Raw genomic sequence first — 13180 nt, forward strand, 5'->3', positions numbered from 1 at the left:
TCTATCATCACTTGGTTTGGTAAGGGATATACAACAGTTTTACAAGTGAGAATGGGATGTATTGGTGGTTCATGCACTAGGACAAGAGAATATAGCAGTGATTAGAACCAAGAGTTGGATCAAATCGAGTGAAAAAATTTTGAGTTAAAAGTTTACGAGTTTTATTTTAGGGTAAATTACACCAATAGTCACTCAACTTTGGGGTAGCTGACAAAACAGTCACCTAGGTTTCATTTCAGTCACTCAACTTTTGAAAAGTTACAAAACAGTCACTAACGTTATGAAAAAGCGACAAAATAGTCACTGATTAACAGTTTCCGTTAGGAGGCTGACATGGCAAGTTAACTAGCTGATGAGGCTAGTTAACTTGCCACGTTGGATGAATAGTCAAAGGGTCAAACAAACAAAGAAAAGATGATTGGTCAGAATGATTTTTCTTCTTTATCTTCTCATCTTCTTCTCCCTCAACCTCTTTCTCTTTATGCTTCTTTTATTTTTTCTTGTTCTTCTCTCCTTTCTCTTCATCTTCTTTCTCCCACAACAGAACAGTGGCGTGCGGTGAGCAGTAAAAAGAAAAAGAAGATAGCAGAAAAGTATTAAATTGTCATTGTTTTTTCCTTTTTAATAAAATATCCGTAGTTCAGAATAGAGAAAAATGAAACAGAGTATTCTCATTCTCTGTTCTTTTCTCCATTGATAAATTCGTTTAATGGCTTTGATTTCTTTTTTATTGGGTGGGATGGCGAAAATGGGGGTGTTGAGTTCGAATCTAAAAATGAGAGCGAAGGTAGTGAAACTGAAGAAAGAATTGTAGAGACTGGTTAGGACTATCGTCGACGAAGATGATTACAGCATCCATGCCATCGATCAAGCAAAGATGTTCTTTTTGCTTTGAGAGGCCTCATTATGTTCAATAAACGATCTTCGCCGACCACCTTTAAGTTACGTGAAGCGGTGCCCTGTCCTGAAGAGTTTAAATGTCCTCTTTCTAACGAGTTTATGAGAGATCCTGTTATTTTAGCTTCTGGTCAGGTAATGAATGACCTTTGCTTTTGGTTTTGGATTGGTTTCTTCAAGATTGAAAGGAAAAGAAAGAGATATTTTGAGATTTCATTTTTGGGTCTTTTCTTGATGAAGGCGATTAGTTTGTTTCACTGTTTGGTGATAAGAAAATATGGGTGCATGAAAATGATTTTTAGGTTGACATTCTTTGTATATTTTTCTTGTCTGCATTTCTGGTTTCAATAAGAATTTCATGGCCACTTACGTGTGATTCAGATTAATTAGTTGAACTTGAAGATTTAGAAATACTACTATCTGAAGATTTCAATTCCTTTTTTTCTCAATATATATTTACTGTACAATCTTTCAATATGGCGAATGTTATTGCTTGATCTTTCTATTTTAGAGACTTGAATTCTGGGAATGCATGGATTTGCTTATATAATATACTGAGTATTCAAGTTCACCAGTTGGATTGGTTGTTCTAGTTTATTTTAAAAACGGATTTATTGACTTTTTGTGGAACTTGGTTCTTAATTTGGTTTTATTTGGATTTGCAAACATATGACAGACCCTTTATCCAGAAATGGATGAATGCGGGCAATAGGACTTGCCCTAGAACCCAACTAGTCTCATCTCCTTCTATTTTCTCTTATTCTTCTTCTCCTCCTTTTCCTTTTCTTATTCTTCTTCTTCTTCTTCTCTGTTTCTTCTCTTATTCTTCTTTTTCTCTTCTTCTTCTATTACCCAGGGCTGTTTAGGGATAAAAAGGACTGTTAAAATGACAGCTAACCCACCCTGTGCCATGTCATTTTTCCGTTAGAGACATAACAGAAAATGGTTAAAAGGTCTGTTTTGTTATTTTTTTCAAAGTTAAGTGACTGAAATGAAACTTAGGTGGCTGTTTTGTTAGCTACCCCAAAGTTGAGTGACTGTTTATGGAATTTACCCTTTATTTTATCATCTTAACTCAATTTGAATTATTTTTCGAACGGAATCAAGTAAAATAAAATTTGAATCAAGTCGAATCGAATGAAATTGTTTGAATTAAATTAAAAAAATTAAAAATGTCAAATAATAATATTGTTATATAATAAGTATAACTAATTTTGTGTTAGAGCACATAAATTTGAAATTATATATATTTGAAAAAATTCAAAACAAAATAATAATAAAATAAGATATTTGAGTATGATAAATTTGAATTAGGTCCCAAAATTATTATTTTAGAAAATTTTAAAATTTTAACTTATATATATATTTAGAATTTTTAAAATTTTTAAATTTTTTAAAATATAAAATTTGAAATTTTATAAATATTTTGAATGTTTTAAAATTATTGTAATTTTTATTGTAATTTTTGTTGTGAGAGAGACCAATTTGCTTATTTTCAAAGTTAACAGGGACCAAAAGGGTATTTACACTAATCTGTTATTCGAAATTTTCGATTTGTGAGATTCAACTCGACTCGAACTAGAAATTCAAATCAAGTTATTCGAATTGACTCGAATAATTTGAATAACTTAATTTAATTAATTCAAAATTTAAAAATAAATATCGATTTTTTCAATTTGAATCAAGTTTTAGAACCTACAAATTACATTATGGGAAGTTGGCGCCGGATTTGGCCGGATTTATACCAGTTTGGTGCCCCTGCTCCAAAGGTGTTACAGCAGATTAACCAGAACGCTGAGTTTTATTCATTAGCTAGCCAATTTTGATTTTATTGCTCTCTTTGTCTGTTTCCCAAAAAAAAAAAAAAAAATGCCCTAAGGCCTCCCTTACCTGTTTTTCTTTTCTTCACATGAGAAGTTATGGTTAAACTTCACCTTTAATCCCTATATTTCAATCAAATTTAAAATTTAATCTTTAAATTTTAATTTTGATATAATTTGTTGCCTCAAATTTTATAATGTCATTAGTTAGTCTAAATATTTTATTCTAATTAAAATACTTATATGAATTTTAAAAATTATTAATACCATCAAATTTTTTATTAAATTCAATTCCATTAGAATATAATTTTTGGTTACATAGATAAGAAAGAAAAGATTGACTTTCAAATATACAAAAAGTACAAAAACTCAATATACTAGTTATACATCGGATATGAATCATATGATCGAAAAGTTGAGAATTCATATTTAACCTTATCATAAAGGTAGCAACTTCAAGAATTAACTGAAACTTATGCGTCCTCGGAAATAATATCTCAACCCACACTTACATATATCGACGTTGAAAAAGAAAATACTAGTAATAATTAGAGAAAAGAAGAAAAGCTTGTCCTACAATAATGAAAAAGAGAAAGTGTACGAGAAATTATGATGGGCATAGAATAGAAATTGCTTCATTTTAAGCAGTGAACCGACGGCAACGGGTTATGACGCTGCACCCTCTAGTGTATGGATTAGCAACTTGACCAATGCCACAATTATAGTAGGATCGACCTGGTTGATTGCATGGAACAGTATTCATCCTTAAGGCGGCGTAGCTAATGTACTTTCTTGCGCTTAATTCTCTGCGGTGTATATCCAAATCGGTTTCTTCCAGGCACTTGCCGGGAGGACCATGACATATTTGGTCACTGGAAAGACGTCGGTCACGGACCTGGAGCTTGCTCCAGAACATGGATCTGCTCCAATTCTCGGTGGCATGGGAAGACGATGACAACGCCGATAAGGCTAGAAAGACGGTGAGGAGAGCAGAAGAAAGACGAAGATTCATCAGAGAAAAAAGGGGGGTGAGGAAGTTATGCAAAGAAATGGGTGATAGGTTTGGGTTTATGGTGACGAAGTTTGTGGGGATATACTGTTTTATTTTTGGAGAAGTGATTATGGGATAATTTGGCTTTGGCTATGCTTTATGTATGTGTTTTTTAACTTGTTTTACGCATAACTGAACGTTCGTTCGGGGATGCACGTTTCTTGCTCCTACAAATTTGGCCTAAAGTAAGTACTATAATCAATTCTAGTACCTAAATTGAAGCCTCTCATGAAGATCTTCGATCGTACCTAATTTTAGAAGAATGGATTGGACTGAGAGACAGCAACAAGTAGCTATATTGTCTGCCATCTAAATTATGGAACCCTCACCAATATTTTTATGTTAATCTTATAAAAGACCTCATCTAAAATATGGACAGGAATGTATTATAAAATCCGTGTGTTGGCCTGATAGTCACGGTGGTCACTACCCCAGGTTTGACTGGGATTCGAGTCGCGCTAATCGCATTGCTGTTAGGCCTTTGCCCTCCTCTTATAATTCAATAAAAAAAATTAATTCTTTATATAATTTCTATTAAAAATCATAAGAAATAGTGGAAAAATGTAGATTATTAATATAATCATATTGCCTTTTATTAACTTTCATTATGCCTTTAAATTAAGTTGTTGTGTTTACATCAAGTGACATTAAACTCATCTAAACGTGTATGCATGTGAAAACACGTATTTAGAATATAGATATATGTTTAAAATAACATATATTATAAATAATTCAAGCATAAGGTTTAAAACTAATAATAATAACACATGCAATATGAATGAAATTAAAACAAAAATTAATTTAATTAGTGAAAAATTAAATAGTTAAATACACCAAATTGATGATATTAAATGTACTCTAAATATTTATCATGGTATTATCATTTTTCTTGAGTTGGTAACGAGTTGACTTGTACTTTCAGTGGAAGTTACTCGCAACATTACGAATGCAATACATAGACCACCAAGGGGCACCAGAATGTCTAATTGTAGCAACAAGACCATTTCCTCTATCAAACATCAAGCAAATCGCGTCCTAGGTAACAATATGATGTCACAGGTTGGTTAAGAAAAACTCATACAACTTCATACTTTCTCTGTCAACAACTGTGAACACGATCGGCAGGACATTCCGGTTCACATCCTGTGTAACCGCAATTAGAAAGATTTGCTTGTACTTCCCATAAAGCCAAGTTCCATCAACTTGGAATTTTGGCTTACAATGGAGGAACGCTCTTGATTGCAGTCGTAAACCAACTAAAAATCAGACTAAGGCAAGTGCACCTATCAATTAATAGTATAGCTACGGTAAGCAAAGATATTGTTCCCACAAGAACTAAAAGTACTAGTAATTACTGTCTTTCTATTATTTAACCGAAAAATTGGAGTGATTGATTAAAACTAAAATTAACTAAATTAATTTACTAAAGAACATGACAAGGAACAAATCAGGACAATAATCGAGCAAACAACTAAGAAGCGAAACAATACCTAGGAAAGAATTCACCTAGACTTCATCTATCATTATTAATCTAAATTATGCAATTTCTTACACTTACTATCTTGATCTATAGAAATCCCTAAATTATGCTAATATCTCTCTTCAAGACTAAGAGCAATTGACTCTAGGTTGATTAGTTGAAATTTATTTCTAATTAAAACCTCTATTATCGCATTACCTCAATCTATGGATCCCCTTATTAGATTTGACTCTAATCCGGTAGATTTATGTCATCCTATTTCTAGGATTTCATGCAACTCCACTCAATTATGCTAGATCTACTTTTAAACAGGGTCTATTCCTCCTCTGATTTAAGCACATAAAACATGGATTAATAATCTAGAAATATCAAACCAAGAATTAAGCACACATAATTGAGAACAAGATCCTAGTATTTATTGCGTAAAAAAATAGAAATCAAATAACTTAATCCATCCTAGGTTTCATCTCCCTAGGTGTTTGGAAAATTAATTCATGATAGGAAATAAAAACATCTTAAAGGCAATATAACCACAAGAAACAAAGAAACTCATAATAAACTTAAAAGAAATCAAAATGAAATCTTCAATATTGATGGAAATCTACTTCAGAGTCGACTTTACTAGTGTTTTTCAAGTTGTTTTCTTGAGTATTCTATGGCAACTCACTCCTCTCTTCTTACCTTTGTCATATATAGGTCTTAAAATGTTCGAAAAACCTAAAAAACGCATTTTCCCGCAGGTTTGGAGTGCGATTTGCGATTTCCACACAGTCTGGCACATGGTCGTATGGCAGTCTGTGTGGCTCACACGGCCATCTGTCTAGCCCGTGTGGCTCTTGAAACTTACTCCAATTTTTTGATTTTCGCTCGTTTTTCATTTCTTTTTTTTTCCAAATGTTCTCCTAAGTATAAAAACATAAATTTAAAGGATTATAAGCATAAAATTACCATTTTACATCGATTAATCATCCAAAAATGCATTAAGAATGAGATTAAAACATGTTACTTTAGGCATTTATCAAATATCCCCACACTTAAGCATTTGCTTTTCGTCAAGCAAAATCCTCAACTCACAATCAAATTAACTTTTCTCAATTTGTCATTTTCATTAATAATGTTTCAAGATAATTCACAGACAATCATGCATTAGAAATTCAACCAAAAGGACAATAAAGATTCAAGCAATCCAAGCCGAAATTTTTAAAGCACAAAAATGTAGATGTCTCCCCTTATCCAAAAAATTACCTTAAATTCAAACTAAAAAAGAATTGACATCCTCACTAAAGATCACTCAAAGCACTCAAAAAGTGTTTAAGGTTCAATTATTGTGCTCTCAACAGTCGAATGAGAAATGCTATTATCATAAGCTTGCTTGAAAATCAAATATCCACCACGATAAAATGAGATGACACACTAATTAAGAGGTCTTTAAAAGGTTGTAATGAGGCTTAGGTTAAGGGTATGGAAAAGGCTAGAAAAGTTGGTTACAATCAAGAGTCGAGTTGATAAGTTACCAAACTAGAAAAAAATCATTTGCTGAATTAAAAGAATTCACATCAACAAGAAATAAATAATAAAAATGAGCTTTTCAACACAATATAAAACTAACTATTGAAGCTCAATCAATTTTTTTTCATTGTATATTTTTTTAAAACAAAATTCAGCAATGCATATAATGAAACATAGTTAGAAGGCTAAACAAGTCAAATCTCGACAAAAAAGGAGTCAATAAAATGAATAATTTACAACATAAATATGGGTTATGGGTTAACATTGACGGGTTAGAAGAAAAAAACATGTTAGGATCAATGGGGTTCACTAATGGTTAATACAACATGTAAGCTTATTAAAGGTTAGGTGGGTTAAATACTAAGTGCCTCTATCATCTCAGTATATCAAATCAATAATTTGGTCTCGACATGTATAATCAAAACAAGTTCTAGAATAACAAATCCAGTTGACACACAAAAATAAAATAAGTATGAAATACAATATATGCTCTATAAGCTCAAAAGCTTATAAAAAATTATGGTTTTGATGTCAAAATTGCAAATTTAAAATTTCAAGATAATACTTCAATTCAGGGAGACAACCTAAAATATTTATTTCTTAAATACAACTTATCATGCTTGACTTTCTCGTGTCTTAAAGTATAAATCAACCAATACATAAAAATCTACAAATTAATTGAAAACAACATCAATAAAAATTCCAAATAATTTTTTTTTCACTCTCATAGAGGGTATGAGAAAATTATTTAAACACAAAAAATAATTCAGGGATTTTATCACAAATATACAAACGACCTCCCCCACTTAATATGTACATTGTCCTCAATGTACAAATAGATATAATCACAGAATAAGCACAATATCAAAATTGAGAAAGAGAATTGAAACTGCCCTAAATATGAATGAAATCACCAGGATAAGGAGAACCAGAATTGTCGACAAATCTAAATTAAGTGCATGTTTCTGAGCAAACTAATAAAAAGATAAAAAATAAATAAAAAGATAAAGAGATTACAAACTTGAACAAAAAAATCATCAAAATAATAAAAATAACAACAAGGTTCAAAATAAAAATAAAGAAGTCTCACAAATAACATAATAACAACTAAAAAGAAAAAGAAAAGTACAAAAGAAATTAAAAAATAAATAAGAAAATGAAATTAGGTTCGTGATCGGCGTCGTGAGAAGTGTTGGGATCCTGAGGCGCATAATCAAGATGAAAGATATGGAGATGCTAAAAAATCTTATACAAATACGCCTTAATGCTATTGAACCGATCAAAGCATCGCTGCTCAAAGTGGTCAAACCACTCGGAGAGATCCTAGAGTGTAACAGTGGGAGCAATTATAAGGTGACTTGGCTGAGGAGAACGAGGTGGGTTCGCATGGTGGGGAGGATCATCGTCAGAGAACTTCTCATGCTCATCTTGAGGGTCTATATAAGACAACGTGTATCGACGGGGACCCACTCCATACCATCGCTCGATCATCCTCATGTGACTCATAATAAAAAATCCCTGCAGGATCATCTGTCCAACCAGGGTAAAAGAAGATGTCTGCTCTAGAGTATCAAATAGGCCAAAATACCTTGCTAGGCGAGTCACGTAAGGGCTTAAATAGATAGGACTCTTCCTGCTATGATTTGGACTAGTAGTAAAAAAATAGTGTGAGAAAATATACAACGACGATGCGGCGTTGCATTACCATGCTCCATAGGAAGTGAGCATCATATGTACCCACGACCCTGATACTCTCTCTCCGACCAGTCAATATGTGCGCCAAAATGACATGAGTTAGTGCAGTGCCGGAGGTAGAGAAGTTGCCTTCTACTGGCTTGGGTTATATGGAGTCGCAGTCGGAGTAATATCGGTCCAATAGAGAGAAGGTGACTGACGGATATAGCGGTATAATGTTGGGAAATCCTTTGTACTCATGAACTCCTTGAAATAGAGTCTAAAAAGGGCTCCGAAGCATGGGACACTCAGATAATACATTACACCATCGAGCCTAAATGATACAGTATGCTACTTATCCCACTGCGACATAACTTGTTACAGAGAGAATGTCGAACAAAACTCCAGTGTTAGTTCTGAATAAGTAGGCTCGATGATGGTGAAAAATTAGTCACATGAAGTTGTATCAATCAGTGCTTGCACTCTATGAACTAAGTGGATCGCCTGTAATGTCTTCCAATCTATGCAACGACCTAAACCCAATAGTCGCTCCTTCAGATGTTGATATTGGTCCTTATGTGGACCCAAGAATGATTGGGGACATGGATGTCTCGCGACTAGGGGAGGAACCAATGACAAGGTCGCACCCAATGTCTTTCGCTTTTTTGAAGTGGGGACCGTAGCCTTAGTCTTACCTCTAGTATTTGTTATTATGTACCTGAAATAACAGATAACCAAATCAGCAGCAGTACAAAATAACAAAGACACAAATTAGATAACCAGAAGTGTCAGCATCAGTAAGAATTACTCTAGCGCATAGACAAATCAACATGCAAAATAGAACACATGGGCAACCAACCTAGCTAATGATGAAAGAATATCACAGAACTAATATTAAAATCTACTTCTAATACAACAGAGAGAACAACAACTAAATAGAAAAAAACAAAAAAAAACCATAATAATAACAACATTGCAACAAATACTATAATAATGAAGTTATCCTATTGACAAGAATAATAATCGAGAATAAGAGAAACAAAACTATACTATACTAATGATAATAAAAGTAGACCGAATGAAGATAACTAATAATAAAATTAAAAAATAACAAGAATAAAAATAAGAAAACAATTCTAATAAAAACAACTAATATAAAAAAATAAAATAAAATAAATAAACACAAAAGAGAGACACAAACGACGTTAGTGGTTTACAGAGGTAGAGGTGCACATTGTGGTGATTCAGTTTACGGTGGAAAGAAAGAAAGGTTTGTTGTCAAGGATTGGTGGACGGACAAAGGTGGCTTAGGAAAGGGATGGTTTCGTCTGCAGTTTGAAGTGGAGTACAAATGTGGAAGATGGGAAGGAAGGGGGTAAAAGGATACGACCGGAGATATGCGAAGATAGTGGAAAGGTATGGTGTACAGTGGTAGTGGTTGTGGGTTTTTACACGGTTAGGGTTGGAGCTTGGTGGAGGTAGATCAAAGGGGAAAGGGGACTGAATGGTGATTAGGGTGTTGGTTTGGGGAGAACAGCGTGAATAGGAAGGACAGGGTAAAAGTGAAAAAAATTAGGGTTTTTTTGTTTAAAATGGGGGGAACAATCGTGTGAAGGCCGGTGCTGGGCCACATGATCGTGCCACACACCTGTGTGTATTCAAAATTTGAAAAAAAATTATGCCTAGTAACCACACGTTTTACTTCACGCCCATGTGTCACACACAGCTGTGTTCCATGTCGTGTGTGATCACCTTTCACTTTTTCTATGCCCATGTGTGAGGTCGTGTAGGGAACACTGTCTCACACATACCTGTGTAACGGGCCGTGTGTCTTACATGACCGTGTCTCTAGCCTATGTACCTCACTGTGTTGAAATAAAATTGAAAAAAATCACTCCAGAATACACATGGTCTGAGACACGTGTCTCCATACTGTGAGAATCATCCCAGGTCGTGCAATCCTTTTGTTTTTCAAATTCTTTTAAGCAATAAATATAAAAATGAATGTAATTTTTTTAAGGTTTTTTTTTCAATTTTTTTAAGAACGTAAAATAAATAAATAACAAAAAAAACACTTGTGTTGTCTCTCGAGAAGCATTTATTTAGAGTCTAAGCTTGACTTCCCTTTTTAAGCTCACAACTAAGGCAGATCTTAGAGCCGAAGCTCCTCTTTCTTGTTATCAGTTTTACCACCAAAATAAGGTTTGAGAGACGAGTATTGTTTACCTTGAACGTGCCGAATTTAGAATGTGTTACCTGAATTGTACGGTACGAAAAAATAGTTTTTACCAAACATGGGTTAGATCCACTTGACTTAAATTCTAGAGGAAAAATTCATGGATCCGATTTGTCTAACAGTACTTTATCCCAAACTTTGAATTGGTTCATTCTCTTCACATGCACATCATGGCACCGCTTTGTTTCTTCCTTGTGTTTTCTTAGTTTCTCGTCAACCTTTGTTCGCCATTCATCTAGTTCATTGAACTGCACCATTCTTTCTTCACTTGTCCCTCAAGGTCTATCCCTTTAAATAAAATGTGGCTCCAACATGTTTTCATGAGGGATTTCATACAAAGAACATTGAGCCATATGATTACTAACATTAATAGAATAATTAGTATCATCTCACTTACTAGGGACTCTCACAAAATTATGTGCTTGAAGAGTAATCTTTTCATCACCTACATGAAGCACAAGTTTACCAATACCCACATCAATAATGGTTCTAGCAGTGGCTAAAAAGGGTTGACCTAATATCATAGGTACCTCAATATCCTCATCCATGTCCAATACAACAAAATTAATAGGGAATATAAATTTATCGACTTTCACAAATACATCCTTAATAATACCTCTAGGATATCTAATTGATCTACTGGTTAATTGAATACTCATCCTAGTGGGTTTGGGTTCCCCAAGGGCAAGTTGTTTGAAAATATTATAAAACATGACATTTATACTAACCCCAAATCAACCAAAACTTTTTCAATATTTAAACTACCAATGAGACAAGGAATAGTACAATTCTCTGGATCTTTAAGTTTGTTGGGTAGTTTGTTTTGGAGAATGGCCAAACAAACTGCATTGAGCTCCACAGTTGACAAGTCATCTAACTTCATTTTGTTTGTTAACAGCTCCTTTAAAAATTTTACATACTTTGATATCTACGAAGGGCTTCAACAAAAGGCAAGCTAATATGCAATTTTTATAAAAAGTTTAAGAAATTTACCATATTGTTCGTTTATACGGTCTTTCTTCAATGCTGCTGGATATGGAACTCGTGGTTTGTTTTCTTTGATTATTGGCTTATGCTATTTCTTACTCTCATAAACCTTATCACTTTGCACAACAACTTCTAGCTTCGAATTCTTTTCCAGCTTGACTAACCTTTCCATGTTTAGAATAGTAATTGTGTGGATTTGCTCATTTGGGTTAGTTTCAGTGTTGCTAGGTAAGCTACCTTGTGGTCTTTCCGAAACAAGTTTGGCAAGCTATCCAATTTGATCTTCAATCCCATGAACCGATGCTTGCTAATTTTCAGTGTTGTTTCAGTGTTTTGAAATCAAGTTTCTAACACTGAAATAAATTTAGCTCACATCTCCTCAATGTTCAATCTCTTCTCTTGCTGGTAAGGCTATTGAAAACCCGAAGAGGGTTGTGACATTTGATTATCTTGACCACCCCAAGAGAAATTTGGATCTTTCCTCCAACCTACATTATAACTATTACTATAGGGGTTATTTTAATATATTGAATTATTACACATAAATTTGACTTGTTCATGCTCCATGTTAGACTTGAAAGGTGAATATTCTGAATTAATCATCCACACTTCATTCACATCACACTGCATCATTAGATTCACCTATTTAGAAAAATTCAAACCATCAATTTTCTTACTAAGAGCTTCAACCTGATTTGCTAACATAAAGACTGCATCGATATCAAAAAATTCGGCTACTGTGACAGGTTTTCTGTCGTAACTTGCCACTGATAATTATTCAATGCCACCTCCTCAATAAATTCTTAAGTTGCCTCTGGTGTTTTGTTATTCAATGCTCTGCCAGCTACTGTATCAATCATTTATCTAGTTGAAGGATTCAAACCAATTAAAAAAATTTGAACTTGGAGCTACAAAAGTAGTCCATGATGAGGATACATTTTTAACAAATCTTTAAATCTCTCACATGTATCATAAAGAGTCTCAATATCAAATTGAACAAAAGAAGAGATGTCATTCCTCAACTTAGCTATTTTAGCTAGTGGAAAATATTTCAATAGAAATGTTTTAGTCATTTACACCCAAGTCGTGATAAAACCCCGTAGCAATGAATTTAACCCTTGTGTCAAAACCATCTTTCAAAGTTGATTTTTAAAAATGGGAATTGACTTTTTGAAAAATAAAAATGTGGAGTCGCCATCAATCTTTTTGTTTAGGTGTGATCGGATCACCTAGAAATTTGATTATTTTAATAAAATATTTATTAAAATAATGATTTTGGTCTTACGAAAATATGAGAACAAAGGTTCGGGAGTCGGTTACGCATGAGGAAGGATTAGCACCCTCACTACGCCCAAAATTGGTACCAAATCGATTAAATACTGTCCTTATGTCTAAGATTTAAAAATGTTCTTTTTTGAAATGTGGTTACTTTTATAAACATTTGAATAGCCCAAGTTGGTTGTCAAAATTCTCTTGTTTTGAAGGAATACAGCATCACATCCAGCATGATAGGACACAATCCTTTA

The 13180-nt window shown here is 33.5% G+C and overlaps 1 protein-coding gene and 1 non-coding gene across 2 annotated transcripts; one reads left to right on the top strand and one right to left on the bottom strand.

Moving 5' to 3' along the window:
* Positions 1-3121: 3121 nt before the first annotated feature.
* LOC108460057 (protein RALF-like 22) lies at positions 3122-3871 on the bottom strand. The gene has a single exon (XM_017759435.2). It carries the CDS (start codon positions 3727-3729, stop codon positions 3358-3360), a length of 372 nt encoding a protein of 123 aa, XP_017614924.1. The 5' UTR covers positions 3730-3871; the 3' UTR covers positions 3122-3357.
* An 8701-nt stretch (positions 3872-12572) lies between these two features.
* LOC128292220 (small nucleolar RNA R71) lies at positions 12573-12679 on the top strand. The gene has a single exon (XR_008282205.1). It is a non-coding gene; the product is annotated as a small nucleolar RNA R71 (small nucleolar RNA).
* Positions 12680-13180: the final 501 nt, after the last annotated feature.

The sequence above is a fragment of the Gossypium arboreum genome, chromosome 4 (assembly GCF_025698485.1).
Source record: "Gossypium arboreum isolate Shixiya-1 chromosome 4, ASM2569848v2, whole genome shotgun sequence".
NCBI lineage: Eukaryota > Viridiplantae > Streptophyta > Magnoliopsida > Malvales > Malvaceae > Gossypium > Gossypium arboreum.

Excerpts from the sequence above, each read along its gene's own strand:
- LOC108460057 (XM_017759435.2), bottom strand. The coding sequence starts at position 3,729 with ATGAATCTTCGTCTTTCTTCTGCTCTCCTCACCGTCTTTCTAGCCTTA.